A 24,491-nucleotide genomic window follows, 5' to 3' on the forward strand; every position below is an offset into this window, starting at 1 on the left:
ACTACAAGGTGCAGCTACGCCAACATACCCGTCTCCCTACTGGGAGCACTTGACCACTGAAAGTACACTGGCTTTCTCAGATGGGTAAAACGTTTCCAGTGCTGACACTCCTGTTCCCCACACCTAAGCGCTGCCCGGGGCTGCGTGGAAGCACAGACACACGGCGTGGGCCTGTGCTGAGCCGGCTGAGTACGTGCACGAAGATGCATGCATGACAGAATGCTTCCTCAGCAAGCGTAATCACAGCACTCTGCAATTTTTTCAGTAGAAATGGCCTTGGAAGAAGGCAAGAATGAATGTGCTGCTTCACAACAAAGACAGTAACGATTCACTAGATCTCTAGGGAGAGCCCTGGATGCTGCCAGTGGAGCTCTTACCGGTTCTGAAGCACTGGCATCCGAAAGGTGATGAGAAACCAGTGGTCGCTCCAGCTGCCTGCCCTTTCCCACATGGGCCAGGTGACTGGAGCTCCCTTTATCTCTCCCCGGACAGAGAAGGAGACGGTACCGTTGTAGCTGCCAAAAACATGCACTGAGAACTGGACCTGTAACAGAGGAAGAAGAGGAAAGGAATGGTACCCTGTGATAAAAAGGGAAAGGTACTCATTTCTCCCCTCCCCGGGGATCTGAGACACCCATCCTTTGATCCTGGGTCAATCTGTTTAATCACACACACCACCAAGACCCCCTGTTGCCTGCGTATGACTTGTCACTGCTCCTGGCATGGAATTTCCTCAGCGGAGACCCCCTGACTGACACTCCCTGGGACAGCGGCTCTCCTGCCACTGACGGCAATACCCACGGCCTTGGGCAGCCCTGGGCGAGCGGGCGCTTGTTTCCCTGTTACCTCCTTCAGGAACAAGTAGGAAAGCAAAGCAACACAGGCTTCAGCTCGAGAAATGCCTATCATTAGATGCCTCCCCTGGAGTTAGGTTACTGTAGAAACCCAACCCTAACCGCATTCCTCTGGTGTTCTCACCAGCTTAAAGATTCCTGTGAAAGGGTTTGAACCACAGTTTAAATCTTTTAAGGATTCCCACCATAACCACCCAGGTTAAGGCGCTGCATTGCATGGCTCGGTCTATACCCAGACACCATACAGGGCACAGGGGCACCCCAAGGGAGAGTGCCCTGCCCCAGGGACCCTCAAAACAAGGAATTGTCTCCTGAGGCAGGAAACCTCAGTCCAGACCTTTGCTCCAAGTCATAGGCACCATCTGGACTGTAGCACCCATATAACAGGTGGGCAACCGGATCACCAGGCATTTTGAAGCAGGACTCGTTCCTCTTAGGAGAAGCCACTTCCACCTTGGCACAAGAGCGGACTGCTATTTCCACCGCTGCTTTGAGTGCTCCCCTGCCCCTTCTGCTACAGAGGCCCGCAGCAGCAGCAGCAAAGGGAGCACGCACAGGCACACGCTGTAACAAACAGCCACGGGAACGTCCTCGCTCCTGACACGGGGATTCAAGTCCTTGGCAGCGGAGGAGAGAATGGGTCCAGGTCTCCTGTGACCTGTACACCACAAGCAACAGTTACTGCTTCTCCTCCTCCTGGCTTTGTGAACCTAGCTGAAGCACATTTTATTTTGTTGGAATTACGCAGAAAACTTGACCTAGATTTATAAATAAATATAAATGCTGGTTACATTTTTGGCACCTGCACTTTATTTCTTTTGCCAGCTCTAATTAGGAGGCATCAAAGCTTTCTGTTTTTCTCTAGCAGGGCTGGACGCCAGCTCAAACTTGCAGCTTAATTTTCTTAAGTGTTATGAGTACAGTATTATTTAATACTTTTAATTCCAGCATCTCAGAGCTCCTCTTATTCTTTGTAGAGATTTGGACCGAAGGCAGGTTATGTTATTTTATCTATGCCAGGTTGCCCTCACCTTTCAAAATTCCTGAAGAATATGAACAGAATTTATTATCTTAATCTATTCCTGGAAAATCTAATCCCTACGAACTTCACACTCCTGTTCTCCATGAAACTGTCAAGTTTATTAACTGTTATGAAAGTGTTGCAGAATTTATGAAGAGAAGTCTCAGCAGCAGGCATCCTGCATGGCTCGGCAGCCCAGCCAGCCAGCTCCCTTTCCTACAAATCCAGGCCATCTCACCCGACCCAGGTGCTGGCAGCCCTTCCAAGGAACAGTCGGTGCAGCCAGGCTGGGGAGCTTTCCATACTGAGGGGCTGACTGGGGGCTCTGCTTTCGCTCACTGAGGATGCACCTCACGTCTCCTTTCCAGTTTCCAACAAGCAGCTAGTTGGGCGGTAGAGCCAACTCTTCTGCTTTCCAGTGTCCTGTAGGGTGTGCAGAGGCACAGGAGAACGGGCCGTGCAAACAGAGCCTACAAAAGTGCTAAGGCAGAGCGCTATACCTGGTAGTCTTCAGTGGCAATACTGGCTGGCAAGCTGGTACTGTAAGCCTTGGCCATACCACTCGTCTGATTGCTGTCTGCTCGAAGGTAGAGGAAGTGTCCTGTGAGCAGAAAAGCAAATCAGAAAACAATAGATGATGTTTTGCTTTTTTTTATACTCTCTTGGAATAATGTAACATCATTGTGCTGAAGCTCAGTATAAGATGACAAACATGGCTTGAGAGCAAATCTATTAATGATGATACAAAAAGCACCCCTGGTAGATTTCAGCAGCACAAAAGCCAACATCCCAAATGCCTTCCTGGAAGGCGAGTGCATCAGCCTCAGATCTCAAGTATCTTCCCATATCGGGGCTCTCACCAACCCACAATGAACTCCTGATCAGTCCTAATTCTTACACCATGAGCATAAAGGAGACTTGCAGAGACAAACACTGGGCTGGAAGAGCTTATCTGCAGCTTTTATTCGCAGGGACAGTTTCTACAAGTTCTCAAGAGACAAAGAGGACACTCATTTGAACACCCTTCATTTTGATAGGGAACTCTGAGGCAAGACTCATCTGTGCTAACACTCCTGACTTTCAACCTGAACATGTGAGTGTTTGGCCTCCTTATTTACCAAGCTGACAGTTCTGGGAATTATCTGACTCTTTTTGTTGTTGTTGTTGTGGTATTCTATGGCACACAACATGTATGATTATCTTGGGATACACTCACATGGGGTGCTCTTCCTAACCCACTGGCAGAGCCTGGCAAGGGCCTCCAAAGCATTTGTTTCTACAAGCAGCCTTATTCTGTCAGGCAATTTTTACTTTGTGATGCAGCAGCCATCATGTTGCTGCTGAAGCACTCTGCAATTGCACAGCTCATGAGAGGGAGAAGGAGGGAAGAAGTATATACAGAGAAAAGATAATCCATTATATAATTCTTTAAGGTGATGGAGAATCCTAGTCTCTGATAGTTTCATGCTAACTTTGTTGCAGAACTTGTTCCATATAACGTTTTGAATCATGTTCAAAAGTTAATTTTAGCTACATTTAAAGTTGTTATAGGTAATACTGATGCTAAAAGTTCATTTGGCCATGATGCCAGAAATTTTAAATCAATTAAAAAAACCTCATTCAAGGCTGTTGTATATATACATACACACACACATTCACAGAGAGTGAGAGAGAGCTATCAGGAACCTACCACCAGTGGCTTGCAAGGTAGACCCTACAAATGAGTGATGTTGAATTATTTCAGTAGAGCCCCAAATAGACCAAGGAGATGCTGCAGTTTCGTTCAGTGTCCACCCACATGGACCCTCTTCAAAAGAGCAATGTGAACCCTCTGGGAGGCTGTCTACAATGGAGAATAAGAAAAAGCAGGAAAATAGGAGAAACTTGATTGCAGAAGAACACAAACAGCAGCAAAAGTAAAACTCACTGCGGCTGTTTAAGCTACCCAGCCTATGCTACACAGTTTTTCAATGTCAAAATATTAATAGGTCTCATTCATTTATTTCCAGAGTCACCATCAGAAAGCCAGAACTTTGCTTCTGGAGATATATGAGACTTTGCAGTTCTGTCCCGCTCTAAATACTGTGCAAAACTGCAGCTCCCACAACCGAAAGAATGGTGAATCACTGCCATGTGTTTGTAAAGGCCTTACTGCACATCAAATTGCAGGCATCACAGAGTTTTCCATGTCCACTTAAAGGAAGGCAAATCAGTTATCATTTTAGATCTCTGCCACTGTACTTGCAACAAAGGTAAATGATGCTTCTTAACACCACACATACTGAGTAAGGAAGGGGATTTCTCTGTCATGGTGTGCAGTAAGGACTGAACTGGGATCTTGGGGGGACAGATCTGCAACCATGTTGGTGGCTGGGGCACTAGAAAGGTGATCAGTGCCTTCCACTGAAGGCAGGTTCAGACCTTGGATCCAGAAGGAATTTCTCACCCAACTGCAGACATGTATATAAGGTTTTGCCTTTCTCTGAAATAGCACCAACTATGAAAAGCAGGTTACTGGGCTCCTTACCACAATATTTTAAAAAAGCAAAGCAAACCAAAAACCCCAAAGCCATTTTATCCTATATAGGGTGAATTTTCAAAGAGAATATTGGTATCCAATTAATGTAAATAGGCTAAAGTAATTTAGGCAGCCAAATACTGAATTAATCTAGAGATGAAATTAATCTAAGCTATTTTTAATTCTAAATTATTTCTTCTAATGGGAGGAAGGTTCCTATGAAGCGCCATGCCACATACTCACCACACCTCACTCCTTCCTGTTCTCCGGGGGGGCAGTCACTGATGAATTCACAGAGTCGTAGGTGGCTGACACAGCCTCCATGAAGGCAGGGGAAGGTGGAGCCTTTGTCATATACAGAAAGACCTTGGTTTTCTTTATCTAAAGGAAAAAAGAGAAAGAAGCCCAGAGATGAGTTGGCAGAATGTGTATGACCCTTCAACTGTATCAGCCTTTGCATCTAGGACCTCAGAAAGTGTCCTTTGGGTGACAAACGATACTCACCTCCACTTTCTACCACTTAGGTTTCTACCCAGCATGAGATTCCTACAGATCACCACAGTTCTCACGAAGACCAAATTTATTGCTCCTTTCTCTCTCATGCACTGTCTTCTCTGTTTGTGCTGTCTTTAGATAATCCATTTTTTTAAAAAAAATAATAAAAGAAGGACCTTGCAGTGTCCTACCGTGGTGCTGTCGGCTCTGCATGTGTGACTGCGCTCCCACCAGGCAGCTGTGGCATGCTGCACGACACTGCTGTGGGGGGCAGAGGTACCCTCCAGTCCCGACAGACGCATCTGCTGTGCCCTACTGCGGCTCAGCCTCAACTGCCACTCACGCTGCGGGCATGTTCCCGTGCCAGCTCTGTGCCATCAGCCCAGGAACACAGCTGCCACCCCAGCGACCTGGCTCGCTGTGCGGGACCTCCACTCGTGCACCCCAGGTAGCCTGGTCGGCTGTACTCCGGGGGCACCTGACTGACTGCACAGGGACCCAGCAACCAGGCTGGACACAATTTTTAAGTCTGATATTTCCCAAAAGTATAGCTCTTAGTGCAGCCAGCCTGTCCTGTAGATGTGCGTGTGTGTGCCTGTTATGGACCTGCAGGTTTCTGTAGGTCTCTTCTGGACTTGCTCCCCTTTAGCAGAGCCTGGCACAGAAGTTCCACTAGGATTATTACCGCTCTGGAATAAATGCAGAAAGTTAGGGAACCAATTCCAGAAGAAAGAGAAAAGGACATCTCTGCAACTATCCAGGTAACATGGTCAGAAATGGTGTTTCTTCATGGCACTGTGTTGTGCTGGGTACATGCACCAGCTTATTTTGAAATGGAGTGTTTAGCATAGTGCTTCAGGCTGTATGCATCCCCTCAAAACTCCATGACTGTCAAAACCCCGTTACATTAAAAATATAACATTTGTTAAATTAAAAGATTAATGACTGCAATAAAATTATATCTCTAGCATGATCAAAACCAGTCTCATGATATATCATGAAACAGCTCTGTGAAATCAGTATTCTCTTTTCACATTACACTCCAAGCTATTCCTACAGTGTCTGCAAAACGGAGGCAAGAACATTTTATTAATGCACCAAGACCAGGGAGTGAAGATGATAATGTCTCCAGCCTGCAGGCTCCCTGCGCTCACAGACTCTTGTACTTCCAAGAAGCCTAAATGACATTAGCCAGCTTCTGCACAGCTACCGAGGACCATTCGCATGACAGCACTCCACGTGCCAGGTAAAACTGAGGGTTTCTAAGCTGAGCACTCAGTACTTTGGAGAAAATAATTATGTTCCAATTATTTTCAGTTTAGACAGAAGTTCTCAGCCTGGCAGTAGCAAATGCAGAGTGCAAATCAATGTTTCTTTTCATTATAGATTTGCATGATAGAGCCCCAGTATGCAAAAAGCTTTGGAAACACAGGGTAGTCTTTTGTTCTTGATTAATTAAGAAAGGAAAGTATTAAATGCTAAAATAATCTAGGCAAAGACTTTTTTTCCATGCAGCGTAATCCTTGACATTTTCTCACACAAAGATCAAACAAAGCAAAGCTGAAAAGCGGAGAGGATCGCTTCCATCAGTTCTATAATTCTGAGCTTCACCACTACCTTTGGAGCATGTACACTTGCATGCACACACATAACACACCCACCAATGTGACCCTTGAAAGGTAAGCACTGCCAGAAATCCCAGAGGAGACTCAACTTGCATTTAAATCCCATCTGATCGACTCCCTGACCATTCTCACCAATTTTGGCGAGGATGCTGCTCTTTTCTGGCTGCGTTTGGTTATTCCAAACCTGACTGTATTGCAACATACCATGAAAGCAGTTCCTGAGTTGCAAGGAGCCCACTGCCAACACTTCAAGCTCTTCTGCTCCACAGTTTGAATACAGCAAGGTGATTTTAAAAGGTCTTTCTATTCGGCCAATCTGGGCCGTCAGGTATTTCCATTTCATCCTAGAAGACAACAAGAGCTATCAGACACACACAGAGCACACTGGAATCCATAGACTCTCTAGCATAAAGGTTCTGCACTATCCCAAACAGAAGCAATAGTATCCACATGGGGAATAGAACAACGCGTGTAAACTCCAACATAACAAGCAGGTGTTACTATAAAACAGGGGGTGTGCAGCCTAACAAGCTCACGTTCAATTATCTTCACTGCAGATCTTATTGCTAACGATGAAAAGATACAACCATTCCCAATGATTCTTAAGTTAAAATGGGGCTTCAATTAGCACCGATTTCGGACACGCCTCCAAACGTGCCTTCCACATGCATGGTTGTGTTCTGTTGCTCTTGCAAGTAGAGATCAACCAAGCAGCTGCACAAGTCTCTGGATCTCTTCAAGCTAACCCTGACACTGTGTGCTCTGGAAGTAAATGTCTGGCCTTGAACGTTTTTCGGTTGTGTCAAGTGTGAGAACCTTTTCCTGTGTGTTCTCTATGTCATCTCCCAGCTTAACAAGCCCGAGTGCACCCACAAAGCAAGAGGAAGAAGAGAAGTGGTGTTCCAGAAAACGCAGATTGCTCTGGCAATTTACATTTCACAGCAGAACAAATGCCACAGCCCCTAGACAGCAAAGGTTTTGCAGCTGCACAGCACTTGTGGCAGTTGAGAAAGACAGATGGTCCCACACACTCCAATTTTAAAGGTGGTTGTTAGGCATTGAAAGCTAGAGAGAGATACCGAATGGGAATTTTCAAAGTGCCTCACTCAAATCAGCCTGATGGAAGTCAGGGTATTCAGGTACCATTAAAAAAATCCAGTGGGATTCTTAAAAATCTTTTAATTTTAATTTTATTTTTAAAAATTGTCCTTCTACCTCATGTTAAGACAATAAAATACAGTTAAAACCATATGTTATTATTTTGTAAAGGGGTTGTAGCAAGGGTAGTGACAAAGGAATCCTTCTAAGCTCTCCTGAAGAGTCCCAGACAGAGATAAATTTACCCGTACCCTATGTGCTGCTGTTGCTGCCAGGGACACCCTGGGCAAGTGACTCTAAGTCAGTGCCAGTGGGATGATAAGGAGGCCAGGCCACCGTGTTCAGATGTGCTGCTCCTAGTATATCTTTTCATTTGGGAAACACCTTCAGCTGCCATGAAGTGATCACCTAGCCCTCATCCTGCACCAGAAACACATTAGAGAGCAACATCCGGGCAAACACAAACATCTCTGCTGGACACAATATAAACATCACAGACCACCTAATTTGTAACTTACAAAAAACTCCAAAGCTACTTCATTTTTTTATTTCTCTGTCCGCTTTTGCTTGCCACTGATTAGTTACCTAACTCATTCTTCCCTCCACAAACTAACTATACACCTTCTTTTGGTGAGAGTTTCTTACTATCCCGTCTATGGCATGCCCCCGTCTTCCCCATTCGCCATTGTACACACATAAATACACACAGACACCATAAACTCATCTGAAGTCGAGCTACTCTTATCAAGATGACCCTATTTCTTGTTTCCTGCCCTATCATATCATATTCAATAGTTCAACTTAATTTAATTCACTTTCAGAAACATCCAGCCCTGAACCACAACTGCACCATCTCTAGGACCTACCAGAGCAGAACAGCTGCTTTACTTTCATTTTGTATTACAGTGCAGCTTCAGGAATGTCCAGCACTTATAAATATATCTTCTAAATACACTTCTAAATACATGCCTCCCCACCACACTGTGGCACAACATCCAGGACCGTTTCAGCTCTGACCCAGAATGAATCCCCCCGCCGCATGGCACTGCTTGCTTCATCCTCCGCTGCATCCTGTTGGCCACAAAAACCAACGGGCCTTAATCAAATCAGTTCAATGAGCCACTGAAAGTAAGGGAACTCTCTAAATCTTTCAAAATTACCTATTAGAGCATACTAGACCTTCCAAGCACCGAGACATAGTCCTAGTACCTCCACCAAGTTCCAACCCACCCTGCAGCTGAAGCATCACAGTACTGCCGGTGTTATGACAGCCCCGAGCGCAGCAGCCTGCAGCCCACAGCCTCTGATTCACAGCCCATGTCCCAGCTAGCAGCACAGCCGAAGAGATACTGCCCACAGCTGAAAACAATGACTAGTTCAGCTGCTGCACCTTAATCCTACATGGTTTATGAGCCAGACGCTTTGGAACTTGCTGTCTGTAGCCTGGTATATCAAAATAAATGAAAACCACTAGTGATCTAAGTCAATAAAGCAAGCTCTGAAACATCACAACTGAGAAAGACACACCGCCCATTCTGCCATCTCTGCTGGGAGAACAGGGGCAGCTGGTAGAAGAGCAAGGCCACTGTCTTAAACCACTACTGTGTCAACTGGCAGCTTTTCTGAGGCAGAGCCCTAAGGTCCCGTGAAACATTCCAGTTCTGCACTGAAATATCTCTAGCACTGAAACTCGATTCCATTTATAACACCGCAGCAACAGCTGGCAAGCATCCAGAGACTGCAAAAATGATGAGTAGCTTTGCATCACCCAAAATACCTCTGTGTATGGAGTCTCATCATCATCAAGGTATTCCCCTTCAGAGAAAGCCTTGCCCCTAAGATCCAATGGCACCAAGATTTCTAATGCTGTAAATAATTACACCTTCTTTTCTTGGTCCCACTATCCCTACAGGGGCTAGTCAGAGCCAATTTAATTTTCTTAATGGCATCAGGAATGAAGCCCACTGTTGATCTAGGAGAAGATGGATCACTGCAGCAGGCTTCCAGATAAGGCAAGCTTGGCAATACCTTTACTATCGATCTTATGTCAAACCAGATCTCAAGTAACGGGGTAATATTACTCTTCTTCTAAATAGAGATGTAAAAATTGATCTGTATGTATGAGAGTCATCAGAGTCTGATATAATCTTGAGAAATTTGCATGGATAGAAAGTTTGGAGTTGAAAGCAACCCAATGCTTAAGGCAAAAGTATTCAAGATTAACCCTGCAAACCCGTGTTTTCAACATTTGGTTTGTACTTTCAACTTTGATTTTCATTAGCCTCTCAATCTCCTCTGAAGAGCAAAAGTTTTCTTCCCGCTCCTTACCACGCTCTCTAAGCCATGCCTTCCCATACCCAACAGAGTTAACTGATCATTAATTTTAAGGAAGACTTTAATATTAAAAGAACATTTTATCCATTCAAAGTGAAAAACTGAATAGAGCAGAACAGGAAAACTGAAACCTTTTCTGAAATCGGGTGACTCACTGCCTGGGTTATTGCCCAAAGGTATGAAGGCTAAATGCTTCTGGGCTCAGCCAGAGAACACACCACCTAGCAGCTCCGCGTTACTTCCCTACATGCAGGAAGCTGTTGCCTGCAAGTCTTCGCAAGCACCCAGTTCTAGTCACTGCAATTGAAAGGAAACAGCAGAGAGCAGAACATGTGCCTAGCCCTCCTGCCTTCACCACCCCGTCAGAGGGTTCTTATTTGACCCAGTGTATTTTTGGGTGCCATTTCAACAGAAGCATGAGGGGCAGTAAATCATACTCCCAGATTAGTGTTCAAAAATCATAGTCTTTTACAACAGCTGCACAGCCTCTCCTTTTCTAGCTGTGTTTTTTAATTGAAATGGCTGTTCTCATTGTTGTCAGTACGTATTAGGCATTTTCTGAGGATGCTTACCAGGCTACTCCTTTTCAAAGGCTTATGTAGTTGGGCACCTAATTTATGAAACCCAAATGACCATACATGTTTCTAGATGTTCAGATTAGCTATATGGCAATGCTTCCATGTATGACAGTAGAAGTTAAATAACTTCTCTGGATAAACCAATCACATTAGTAGAACAGAGGTGTCAAAGACAGTAAGTTTCTACAAGTGTCTCAGAAGCTGGCAGGGTGCCTTAGGGCACATACATCCCCCACCCCTCAAAAAAAAGGGGGAAGACACAAAAACCTAAGCAATAGTTGTTTTGTGATGCTAACTAACCGAAAACCCATGGGTGCACAGGGCCATGAACTGTTTGCTTTTCAACCTAACAAGACTATCATGGCCAGTACTTTATATTTCAGAAAGAAAACAGAACAAAATCAACTTGGCTTATTGACCATGGAAAGGGAAAAAGATTATCCCTGCCCCAAGTGATGCTTTTTTATTTTCACTGAAGTGTGGAGTACCTAACAGTTGAAAGAAACTAGCTCCTTACTGAAACAGCTTCGGCTGACAACACTGAAATAACTGTGGTCAACAGCAAACAGGAGAACGTGAAACCATTCAAAACAGAAGCAGACAGGACTCAGAAGAATTTCCAGCTGTGACTGTTCCTGGGTTGGCGTGATGAAGAGGGAAAAGGTGGGGTAAGCAAAATAGTAAAAAAGACATTAGATGTGACCTGAACAAACACTGTAACTGTAAAGACAGACTTCAGAGACAAGCGCCAGATGAAGAAGGTTTCAACTTGTGATGTTTGAGTTCTACTGAGATAATGAGAAATATAGTTTCATATATTTTTTGTAAATACATAGAATTTTAAACACCTCGCTCCCTCAGTGGTTCTCCCTCTAACGGCAGTAACTCAGAACACCCACGCCCTATAGATGTGGTATATAACAATAAATGCTGTGACTTTGTCCTGCTTGTCCAGAGGACATGGTATCCGAATCTTTGTTCTTTCGCTAGGGTTTATGTGTGAAAAAATGAGCGGCAGTTTCAATACGACCAGTTTAACAAAAAACCGTAGTAGTTAGCCAGGTGGACAGGACAGCAGCTTTCTCTCGTGTATGACACATATCTAAGCTTTTGGGAGCTGTGTAGCTGCTGGATCCTGAAGGAGAAAACACCATCAGGAGAAGATTTCTAAGTCCAGAAAGAGGACAGTTCACTGAAGGGGTCTGGTGCAGCTGGAATTTATGATGAAGTAGCTTGATCCTGAAATTGAGGGATGACAAAAGGGACTAAAGCAGGATTATCCAGAGTGCCTGATTATCTGGAAAAGCGTCACCTAGCCTTTTTTCTATATCTAAGTTTCCACTCCGGTCTCAAGACAATCCCTTGGCAGTAATTGTCAATGATTAAACCATGTACTACACATAGGCATCTGTCTCAAGATTATTTGCTCATTGTCCTCCTTGTTCTGCTCTAAATTGTGCAGTAGTGTTTGGTTAACACAGAAAACATGTAGAATTCTCACTCCCTGTGGAAAGCTCCTGGAAAGCATGTACGCTTTTGGATGGTCTCTCTTCTTAAGAGCCAACCTGTTAAAATCTTAATCATGCAGAGAATGTTCATTTCAGACTACCTGCCCAGTAAGAAGCAGCTCAATCACTGTGTTAGAAATAAATTTTGTTCTGCCTGCGCACCCAGATTTTTCTGGAATTGTACAGAGGTTTTAAAGAATTTACCTGTAATGAGGGGGGAGAAAAAGCATTTGACCTAACATGGCTCCTAGCCCTGTTTTACCTCTTCTCTATCTCTCCTTTCTACCCTGATTTAAAACAGGACTCAATCACCTTCCACCTTCAAAACCTTAATGCTAAACCCTCTGAGCTAACTAGTGCTTCATTTCCCTCACTAAGAAATAGGAATGCCAGTGTCTATGCCAACTCCCAGTACAGCTATCGCCATTCTAAAACACCTAAATGCCATCGCTTTCAGAGAGATTATAACCTTGATTTCACATAGAATTGTTTTGCAGTGCTCAAATAAGCTGTTAAACAACATCCACGATCCATCCCAGACATGCTGCAGTGATCAAGCCTGGTCCGGCCAGCTAGGTCTATCAGCAGCTTATTTTATGAGTTCATATAGAGGATGACCTATAGAGCTGTGCCTGCAGTTGTGGAGGCTTGTCAAATGCTCAAAGCAGTAAGGGCAGCTGTAGGTTAAAAAGGACATTAGAAATTGATCCCGGAAAAGGCAACAGATTCCTTGAAATTGGCAAGAAGAAAGGGAAGGAGTAGGCAGGAAGGAAGTGAGCAATAGCTAAAAGTAGGGGGAGAGAGAGAGAGGGAGCTGAAAGAATATAAACACTTTTTTTTCCGTCAAACTCTGCTATCTTTGGCTGACCAGGAGTCTTGGCTACAGATCCCCATGGCAGCCTGGGGAGTACCAAAGAATTCAAAGAAAACAAGCACTGGGATCTGTTGCTTAAGTTCTCCACGGGAGTCAGTCAGGTGATGGAAATAGAAAGCTCTGTTACATGTCTGACCCAGGTTCACACAAGGCAGATTGCAACAAAGGAAAAACAAGTACATGGAAAATGGCAAAATCAGATGACATGTGGACTTCTCTCCTTTTCCTGTTTTGTGATTCATTCCCTTTGCCCATTTCTCCTCCTTACTGCATTCTGCTACGCACAGGAATGACAGAGGAATACACTGGGAAGATCAAAGAGAAGAGAATACAGGACAAGATCCACAGTTGCTGCACTTTCTTTTTTTGTCTTTACCTCTTCTCTCCTCTAGCCTCTTTTTTTCCCTTCCCTGAACTCCACAAGTGAAGCAAAAGAGGATGCTCCTGAGCTCAGCAGCTGGAGGAGGAAATTACAGAAGAGGTAATGTTAACCCTACCTCAAAATGAGAAACGTGACCCTTGTAACAATGATGGGATCCCGTGGATACTTAGAAATACCAGTCACGCTGCCCCGGCAGCCTTTGGACAGAATGCACTTTACAGCTACAGCCCCAGCGCCAGTGGGAGAGCCAGCCACTCCCGACCCTTCCAAACGTGAGGGAGGAAGAGCGAGTCCTACACAAGTGCGTTGTTTGCAAAGGGGACACGCAAAACCTGGGTCTGTTTCAGCCACCCTGTCAGGAAGCTGCATGCCTCAGCCCTGGTGGTTCTACCTTAATTTTCTGCTGTAACAGCAGCACTGATCTCAAGAAGAGAGAAGACACCGATAAACAGTGGCTTGGAGGGGCTCCACCCTACCCTGCAAGTCAAAGTCTGAACAGCTGCAAATTGATTGTCTTACCCGGCATCCTCCTCATGGCCAAGTCTCAGAGAAATTATTATATTTCTGTTTGTCTCCACATATCTGATTTCAACTGTGAACCTCTGGAGGAGAGGAACAGCATCCTGTGAACATATGGCCAGTTCCAGCAAGCAAGAGTCCGAGCTCCCAGGCAGGATGGGGCTATGCAGGCTGAACTCACATCTATCTGGGAGCCTACTGGTGTTCAGGAGGAAAATGTCCCCTGTGAGGGAATAAAAAAAAAAAAAAAAAAAAAGAAGAGACACACAGTGTGGATGGAAGAGAGATAATAAGAGTAAAATGGACAAGGAGTTTGAAGAAAGGAACCATGAGAAGAAAGGAAAGGACTATGCACAAAACCCAAAAAATAACAGAAAGTAGAGATAGAAGAATAAAGTAAAAATGAGGGAAATAGGTAAAGAAGTGATACAAGGAATGAGAAGAAACCAAACAAAGCAGCGTGAAGACATGTCCAACAAACCAAAAGCCAAAGATTTTGCAAGTCAGACAGCAGACACATGGAGCCAGCCCTGGCTTGTAAAGGACTGAGTTTCCTAAGAAAACCCCCGTCTCTTTTTATCCTAAAACAGGGAGATATAAACGGGCGTATCAAGGAGCTGGCTGTTTCCATACGTGCACAGCTCAGGTGCGCACACGTGTTACATGGCCCTTGGTGGCTCCGGGGCACTGCAGCGCTCCAGGGAGGCGGGTGCCATGCCCACACCAGACAGCGGCAGCATTTTTAGTGCCCTGTGCCAGAGGCCTCAGCCTGCTGGCTCCTGTTGCTGCCCCAGCACTGGGAGAAAGCCGGTGCCCATCCAAGGTGAGCTGCAACTCTGCCTACCTTCAACATCTCCATGGGAGGAACGGTTTTCCAGAAGCAGCTGCTGCCTCTCCTGAGGCACCAGGACACCAACTGGAGATAACACCCAGTCCGGTTTTCCAAAGCTGTCGGTAGACGTCACCCATGAACAGCTTGAGCCGATGATGCAAGGGATCTCTGTGTGAGAAACCAAAGGTTTCATTGAGGTCTTCCCCGTTCCAGGGGCAGGGGTGACACGGACACACGAATAAGCAGGCGTATGGAGGCGGGAGGGGGGGCTCTCTCCCAGGGAATGGAGGAGTTGAAGGGAAAAAAGGAAAGTTTGTCTGGCACAATAACAACAGTCTCTCCCAGGGCGGGTGAAGGAACATGCCAGAATGAAAAATAACCCTGCAAATTCTTGGCAGGTGTAAATCAGCATCCTCCCACCAGTATTAACAGTGAATTTACATCAGTGGAAGGTCTCGCCCACATGTACATGAAATCCTCAATGGGGACAATGCCTAGCGCAGCAAGGATATTGCAACTGTATGGATTTAGCATTTTGGCAGAGAGGAACAAATGAAACTCTAAGGTCAACCCTCTCTCAGCAGCAGAAAGGGCTTGACAGGGTCTCAAGCAGAATAGCGGAGCAATGCAAGCTTTATATATATATATATATATTCTTTTAACAGTTTTGCTTTCCCCCAACAGGATGGACAAGAACACCCTCTGAACAAATCCCAGAGTCCGTTCACAGCACTGAGAACACTAGATCATCCTGGGCAGATTTTTTCATAATCAGCATATTATAAACCAGACAAGAAGTAATTCACTGTTCTCTCATCAATCTAATATAGACTCCCTGAAGGGATGTTAGCTGCACAAAGCTCTCCTACACAGAGTGGGGCTGAATAGATAAGGCGAACTGGTATTAACTTGCCCGATATTTATTTTCGGTAGTAATAATAATATTACAGTAATAACTGGAGCACCCCCAGGCCATGGTGAAAGATAATAGGAGACTAAACATTCATATTTGGGATCCTGATGTTCAGAGGGTATTCAGACCTTGCAAATATGAATGACACAATGTTATCCCCTTGGCAGCCTCCTGGGGAGGGGGAAAGACAGGTATAAAGAACAGAATCCACGTCAGGGTTATAACAAGGATAGGTGGTTGCACAGGCAACTCAGGCGAGGCAGAAATAAATCATAAGAGACTCCAGAAGATTAGCTATACTTTAACTAAACTTTCGGAAAAAGAAGAAACAGACGCACCTTTTGAGTGGAACAGCCCAAGCAGAAAAGTTTTCCTTTTACAGTTAATTGTAACGACATTTTTATAAAAACCCACCCAGTGTGCAGGGGTAAGAGAAACACGGGTGTCACAGGGCTGCACATCACCATGGCTTGGGACAGGCTGTGAGCTCCCACTTGAGGAGATGCCCCCGGTTCCTCGGCACGCGCCCCAGCCCGCTCTGCCGGCTTGCCGCTGGGCGTTACTGCCCCTCAACCTGCCACCCGGGCCAGCCACCCGGACGGGTCCCCACCCCACCGAACCCGCAGCGCTGAGCAAGGCTCTACAGCGGTGCTCAGCCCCGCACTGTTGTATGGAAGCCACAGGCAGATGAACCGGCAGATCACGCGTGTGTGCATATGCACGGCCAGCTTCCAGCAGGGCACCCGCCACTGCCCCGGCTCTGCTGGATCTCGGGAAAGCCGCCTGCACACAGCTTCAGGTATGGCCCGGTGAGCAGTGACAGAGCTTTAGGGATCTCAGCAGGTCAGAAATTCCATGGCTGTGCGAGACAGCAGAGTTCTGATCCAGATCCGCTGTGCTCTTCCAAGTTTATTAAAGTTTGACAGGTTAACTTAGTACCCACACACTTACTGTCAGTAGTAGCAATATTTTTATCAGGTAAAAATCTAGTTGGCCATAAAACCCAGAAAGCAGTTTCTCTCACAACAGCATGACACTGCGAGAGAGCAAAGTGAGAGCTGAGGAGAGAAGGAATTCCTTTTCTTTATTTCAGTAGGGGGTTACTTGAAACTAATATTTATGACAAAAGTGTTTCATTAAATCTTACTAATACCCTGCCTGCAGGAGTAAGGACTGTACCAATGCGGATTTAATCCTTCGAACGTGCCTCACATAACAAAGCAGTTCGCAGCTCAGGTAAGTGAGCACGACGTGCTCCTTCAGAAGCACCCAACTCCCATAGTCTCCAGGTTTTGTAAAGCCTATCTGCTGTGACCCGAGGCCTGAGAGGATCTGAGTGCCTGGAAGAAGAGTCTAAAATAGATCAGGGAAGTTGTTGACACCCAGTAAAAACAGAACTCTGAGCTTTCTGCCAACAGATCATGTGCGACGCAAGATCAATCAATGGGAAGCTGTGGTTTAGCATGAATCACCAAGCAAAAGAACTGGGTACACTGGTGGTCACAGTGAAAGAACACAGAAAGCTGCAATCTCTGACGTCACTGTGTACCACCTTACAGTGCTTCATGTCCGACTTTGCTTAGCACCAATGAACTTGGAGAACCTCGAGCACAGGTCCACAGAAAGGCAAAATGAGGCAGAAATGAGAAGGAAAAAGCAAAATATATATAAAGAAAAATATCTGTATTACTACAACCAGCAAAGGACATATTTTAAGATGCTACAAAAATGCTCTGAAGCAGCTTGGGTTGAAGAAAGCTCATGGCCAGTCCAGGGCATGTCAGAAAGGAGAATCGCACTTTGAAGAATTAGGTATTTAGATACCATCTGCAAGATGTTACTATAAGGAATTCCTCTCTCGCAAAGCCAGGTTACCCTGCCACCTCCTGTGAGGAATGTGACTTTTCTAACATGCCCAGGCCCTTCTTGATTGTTTAACATCTTCATTCATGACCTGGACAAGGGGACAGAGCACACCCCCAGCAAGCTCACAGAGGTTACCAAGCAGGTGGAGCAGCTGGTGCCCCAGGAGGCTGTGCTGCCGTTCAGAGCAGTCTGGACAGGCTGGCCATTGGGCCCCAGGAGCCCCTTGAAGTGCAACAGGAGGTAAGTGCCAAGTCCTGTGCCTCGGGAGGAATAACCCCCAGCACCAGCACCTGCTGGGGGCTGACTGGCTGGAAAGCAGCTCTGAAGAGAAGGACTTTGGGGTCCTGGGGGACAACAAGCTATCCCTGAGCCAGCAATGCATCCTTGTGACAAAGGCAGCCAACAACCTTCTGGGCTGCATTAGGAAGAGCAGCAGACTGAGAGAAGCGATCCTTCTTCTCTGCTCAGTACTGGTGAGACCATAGCTATGGTCCGTCCCAGCTCTGGGCTCTCTCATACAAGAAAGATGGATTGAGTCCAGCATAGGTCCACAGAGATGACTGAGGGACTGGAGCATCTCTCATGAGAGGAGAGGCTGACCGCTGGGACCGTTCAGCCTGTAGAAGAGAAGGCTCAGGGGGATTTTATCAATCTGTGCAAACACCTGATGGGAGGGAATGAAAAGGAGGCCAGACACTTCTCACTAGTGCCCACTGATGGGACAAAAGGGAACGGACAGAAATTTAAAATCGAGAAATTTGATCTGAACACAAGAAAACCCCTTTTTACTCTAAGAGTGGTCAAATACTGGAACAGGTTACCCAGAGCAGCAGTGCAGTCTCCATCTGTGGAGATATTCAGAAGCTATCTGGACATGGTCATGGGCAACCTGCTCTAGCTGACTCTACTTGAGGTAGGGGGTTGAACTACATGAAATCAAAAGGTCCGTTCCAACCTCAACCATTTTGTGATTATTTCACTAAATGAAAAGGCATTGCTTCAGTTTCCAAGTTTCCACACCACCAGTAACAACTGGCTCATTTCTCTCAGACATTTATAAAGTTAAGCATATACTACATCTATCCTGGCAGTAAGACCAAATTCATCCTACCTATCTCACAAGCATTTTGTCCAGCTCACTGGGCTTTTATGATGCCTAGAAAAAGAAAATTCCAGTTGAAAAAACAAACCTTCATTTGATATCAAGAAATGTAGTTTGTTCTATAATAGCTGGAAAGCAGCTCCACTGATCAGCTTCAAGAACTCCCAACCCCAAATCTGCTGGATTTCACTGGGCTGATGGGGAAGATTATTCTTTTTCATTCCTTTTTTTCCTTATTTTTTTCCTTTTTTTTTTAGTAACAAAGTAAGGAACTCCTTAAGGTTACACTAGCCTTCCTGCGTCATTGCTCCACTTCCAGTCAGAAATCCAGTGGCACAACTTTCTTGTAAAGGGTCCTTGTGACTGCCAGCATCTATCTTGTACCTAGATTCTGAAGTAGAAAACAGGATGATGTAAGGAAGAGGACTTGTGGTACCTGGTTTAGAAGGCTGATGCAATGAAACGATCCTATTTTTTGTTAGGGAGAGCTTCTGAGGTGGATTTGGTGAAGAAGAGTTTTCTTCATGTGATCCAGAACAGGAGACAACTACAACACAACAAAAAGAACAGGGAAAGGGTTTGATGTTTCTGTACAAAAAAACCTGTGGTATCTTGTTAAGCATGAACATATATTTGACAAAGCCCTGTTATATCTCCCTCACCCTCAGGACAGTGGGTGCAGTACCGTCCCGATATGTTTCAGAATAGCCCTATCATGGCATAACTACAACAAAAGATTTTACTTACTAGTGTGTTCTTTACTGTTATTTATCCACTCCCGTTTTTACCAGTAATAACCTCGAAAGAGACACCTTATATTCCAGTAGTGCTCACCTTGCAGTAACAGCATACATAGCTGCTGGCCAACAACCATCATCTAAAGCCTTCAGGTCGGACGAGGCTTGGAGCAAGCTGGTCTAGTGAAAGATGTCCCTGCCCATGGTGGGGGATGGGAACTAGATGACCTTTAAAGGCCCCTTCTGACCCAAGCTGTGATACATTAACTAGAAGAAGAGTTCAATGTAAAACGTATGTTATCTACACAACATGGATTTATCAGCAGTCCTTTGGGAGGACCTGCATAAGTGCTCTCATCTTCACCACACAAGAACACCGCACCTGAAACTAACACTAATGAAACCTTTGCATCATGGCACACCTCCAGAGAACAGACTTCTTCCTTACTGCCAGGCACGAAGGCTGGGATTTTCAAAGGAATCTGGTAACGTTCCTGTATCTCATATCTAGAATTACATACTCTCTCCAAGACCCTTTTTACTAATCCCCCTGCACCACTCTATCTCAGGGGTCCCTTTGTCCTATATCTATAAAAACCTTCATTGATAACTGTGATATTTGATCACAATTATGGTACAAATACGTACACATTTGTGCATTTTTATTCAGATCAAATCTTAGAGTCCTGATGTAACGTTTGGTTGTGCTGGAAAAAAAGACCAAAATCTCAGAAGATATAAAGGCCATAGAAATTGTTTTCTACTTCACCAATATGAATGGTAAATCCAGCATGCTAAGATTAGCTGGTTTTAAATGGAGGTGGTGTTCTGGATCAAATTTTTGTTATTCAAGGTAAAACAAGTTTACCAAAATTATTATCCACCATAGTACTTCTGACAATTACATATTCAGTACCTTCTGACTTCTCTTTGAAACAGCTCATACCAACAATGGCTTATTTATTTATTGAACCTGTGAAAATATACAAGTCCTAAATTAAACACGCAATAATCTTAATTTAAGATTGTCCCTGATCTTTTCTAGGAATCATAAACAAGTTGACTAAAACAAACATATTTGTTTTCAAAAGGTGTTCACAGACAGAGAGATGCAAAATGAACTGCTTTCAAACCCTCAGCCATGTGGGTGATGAACTCAGCAATATAAAAATGTGAAATCATGTCAGAGGAGACAGAAATCCTATTCACATGAATTGCAGTTGAGACAGAGTTGTATATACGTGCCATCGGTAGCAGCTAAGATATTCTCAGCAGAACTAATTTGAACAGCAATATTATGAAAACACACAGAAGGATCTAGAAAAAGAAAACAAAAAAAAGCCCCCAAAACATGAACATATGTTCAACTTTGACAAACTTACCACTGCTTCTAGTTTTTCAGCAATATCTAGTCTGATTTTAAACTGCTAATATTATTTTCATTTTAGTATGTACGACAATGGGCATCACACAGCCAGTAAAATGCTGTGAAATGTTTCATAGCATGAGACTGCTCTATGCTCCTGTCCTTTGTTACAGTCCAAGAGAGCCCTCGGTCTTCACAGGGCTCCGAGGAAAGGATGACTTCGGAACAGAGCAGCAGCATGCTGCAGCAGACACATGCCATGCTAGGACAGACCTGCGCTCTCCACACACCAACTGGCAAACACAATGTTTTGTCCTGCCTCTGTGTTCAAATACGTAGTGTTGGAAAAGCTGATTCTGCACTGTTTCTAAGACGCTGACACTGCTCTGCTAAGTAAGGTATCTTAAATAATGGGATGAAATCCTCAAAAAGAATGCGAATTCTTACGTGACACTTAGCTGGTCAAAGTTTGGCCAGCTTTATGAAAAACGCAATTGCTAAAAAGCAATCCTATATTGCAAACAAATCTATTAACTGTATTAAAAGAAATTCTGCTGTGGAAAGAGAACAAGACCTTTTGACAGCTTGAGTCTGCTTCTCCCAGCTCATGTTCTGTGTCTGTTGAGGTGTTGCTCGGTTTGGTACTCCCCGATCTTCGCCGAGCACCGCTGTAGCTTCAGCATTTACCTCCCTCAGGGCTCTCCGTAAAGCCTGTTCCACCCACCCATCTCACACGCTCCAAGCTGCTCGTGTGTTTTGGAAATACCCTGAATGTCGTGGGACCCACAAAACATAGTACAGCCACGGCAGAAGTTCTGCCGAAGACATTCCTCCCGATAAAACTAAAACTTAATCAAAGTATTTGGCTTCCACCCACCCCAACCCCCGCCCCCCATTACACGAACAGTGTTGGGATGTCCCTCTTCTTACTCACTAGCAGACACAAGTTCCCATGGCATATGACCAAGAACAGAGGCCTAAGCGACTTGAAACATGAATTTACTGCTTTAGTGTGAAAAAATAAAATCCATTGCTATCGGTGATGGCTGGGACAAACATGGTACAAGAGGCTTTTGTGCTGTTGAGACACGTGTCTATGAAGTTTGCTGGTCTGGTATTAAGATATATTTAAGCTTAATTATTGCTTTGTCACAAAGAGTGCTGCATGGAATGACCTGCTAATTACACTGTCCACGCACAGACTGTCCGTGACACCCGCCGAGTCCTGCCAAGGAGCCAGGAGGGCTCCCTGAGGGCCTGGTGACAACCCTGCCCAGGCTGGGAGGTGCCACTCGGCCAGTGCCCGGCGAGGGGGCAAGCAGTCACCGCAGCCAGCTCACCGAGCAGCAAGACGCGCCTGGACAGAAGATCCCAGGCTCAGTGACAGGCAAAGGATTTGTGCGTAGGCACCCACAGAAACATGCCCCCATTCATTTATTTCCCCACAGTGAGGAATTTCTGGCTATGGCTGAGCAGAGGAGGACTCACAGCATGACGAATCCACGCGGGAAGCCTGTATGGCTGCTCTGCAGCACTCCAGCCAGCCTACGCCCTTACTTTAGAGCTCAGTCATTTTTCAACCTGGCTCATTCAACCCCTCTAATTGAACTAAATATCTAGTGCACACGGTCACTAGAAGAAACTTTGTCACTTTCTTCTGAAACTGGCAACTCCAGAGATGCTTCCAGTAACCCCACATCACATCCTCTCGTACGTGCTTGTACACGGTTCTTGTCTGACACGCATTTCAACATGAAACAACACAGAATATTGCTTATCAGCTGTGTGATCTCTCTGTCTTGATCTAAGGTAATTACTTAAGTGGAAAGATATAAAAGACGGAGAAAAAGGAAATCTGCACTTTTAAGCTAAGTCTTCCATCAAGGAACATAAAATGATCAGGAGGAAACAGTAAACATAACAATATTCAAACTGCCACAGCAAAATTACGGGATCTTTGAACAGTACAGCACAAACCCCTCACTTTTTCGGTAATTGAACACAGTAAACCCAGAAGCCTCCAGCACTCAGAAGGTAATTCCATTTCTTTCATTATCTTACAGAAAAAAGCACTCGTACACCTGCGGGGCTGAAATTTTTCCTGAATCCTGATGTTACTTTGCAGAAGAGAAGAAAATTACAGAAAATACTTATAGAACTCACGATGGGAAATCAATTCCAGGTCAGCCAAGCCATCTTCCTGCCAAAACAGGAATTTCCTTTAGAGCATTTTCCAGAGCTTTTCCCCATCTGATATCAAAATAGCAACTCGATATTTCTCACTGCTTCTCTGAGAAGATAAATTGATCCACAGACTAATAGATCTGACTGGCAGGAAGTCAGACTAGGTGAAAAGAAGACTCTTTGTCTAATACCTATCCTAGTATTTTTCAATTACTCCTAAACCTTTCACTTCCAGCTCAATGAATAATCTCTCTCCTTTATGAGTATTTACAGCTTTAAGTTATTAACCCTTCACCCTGAAAATGTCACTGTGATCTCCTGCTGCTTGCTATTAAACTCTTTTATTCTTTTCTCATTATCTGGCTGCTCCCCACATCCCTTGCTTATGTCATTACTCTTTGTATTCTGTCCAGGTAGGTCGCAGGTAATAGTCAAAAACCAAAACAACACGACAAAATGCAGTTTTTCCAGAGCTTATTACAGAAGGTGATACTTTAGGATCATCTCAGAGACCTCCCCACTTTTTCAGGGTGCTTGCTGAAAGGCAGACGTCCACACATGCTAATGCCATGCTGCGCAGAACGGCCACGCTGCTCCCTCCCGAGATTTCCCTGTTCATCCGTGCAACAATCTCATCGGGCATTTTGGCCGAAATCAATCCACTTAGCTGATCATCCACCGTGACATCTGGCATATTTCCTTCCAGTACAGGTATTCCCACCCTCCATATCTATATTATTTCCCTTTGAGATATCTGGTTTGTTTGCACTCGTGAGTTGGACTCTGCCTTATTTTTCCCTACCTTAATCTTCATGTTATCAGCAGATCATCAGTACAGGTTTTATGTTATCTTCTGACTTATTGCTCAAACTGTTAAACAGCACGTAGCCCAGAACTCACCCTTACAGGAAACTTGCAGGCAGAGCTAATCGGCGATTCCTATTTATGCTTCTATTTTAAACCTACATGTGACGTAGCGATTTGTCCCAGCCCAGCACACATAACAAGTTACCAATAGCAAGTTACCAATGTAAGTACATGACTGAAGTCAGAATGTCCTACGTTCACACTATGAGTTTTGTCAAACTTGTAAATTCATTTGTAAAAAATGACACTGCAATAAGGAGTCTTCTCAACTAAGTCCTTTAGGCTGACCTGTAATTATAAACCCTTTCCTAGTTCTTTGATCCTGTATCAAGTATTCTGGTATTTTTATTCAGACTGATGTTAAGGCAGCAATCTTCTTACTACCAAGCTGTCTTCTTCACATGAGTAGAGAGCATGTCAGCACATGTAATTAAGTACAGCCATCCAGCATATTCCATTTACCCCTTTTAAATACTAATGCAACATTAGCTTTCTTCCAGTTCTCCGGAATTTCTTCCATATTCCAGCACTGACTGAAAAAATCAACACAGATGTCTTTTAAAGCTCTTTAGCTAGTTCTTTCAAAATTCTTGAGCACAAGCTGTCTTGATCAGTTGATTTACAAACTAGGCATTTTAATAACTGTTTTTTCACTACATCTTTGTGTTGTTACGAAAATTATTGCATAACTTCTATGTGACAGTGAAGCATCAGTTATTGAGGGTTTATTTCCTAGAAGAGAAATATTTTTTGAACTCTCTTTACTTTTGTCTGTTATTGACAAACCTACCCCACACCTCTACAACAGATTCATCTTT

At 44.6% G+C, this 24,491-nt stretch overlaps 1 protein-coding gene across 1 annotated transcript in view; it reads right to left on the minus strand.

Annotated features, from left to right (window-relative positions):
* LTK (leukocyte receptor tyrosine kinase) overlaps window positions 1–24,491 on the minus strand; it is a 101,449-nt gene that overhangs the window by 40,221 nt on the left and 36,737 nt on the right. The window contains exons 2-9 of the mRNA XM_037395136.1: window positions 18,956–19,066; window positions 14,651–14,806; window positions 13,807–14,029; window positions 6,718–6,857; window positions 4,637–4,774; window positions 3,566–3,718; window positions 2,376–2,476; window positions 378–544 (exon numbers count right to left, since the gene is read on the minus strand). Of these exons, the coding sequence (XP_037251033.1) occupies window positions 378–544; window positions 2,376–2,476; window positions 3,566–3,718; window positions 4,637–4,774; window positions 6,718–6,857; window positions 13,807–14,029; window positions 14,651–14,806; window positions 18,956–19,066 (1,189 nt within the window). The remainder of the gene's footprint in view (window positions 1–377; window positions 545–2,375; window positions 2,477–3,565; window positions 3,719–4,636; window positions 4,775–6,717; window positions 6,858–13,806; window positions 14,030–14,650; window positions 14,807–18,955; window positions 19,067–24,491) is intronic.

Source organism: Falco rusticolus, chromosome 7 (genome assembly GCF_015220075.1).
Source record: "Falco rusticolus isolate bFalRus1 chromosome 7, bFalRus1.pri, whole genome shotgun sequence".
NCBI lineage: Eukaryota > Metazoa > Chordata > Aves > Falconiformes > Falconidae > Falco > Falco rusticolus.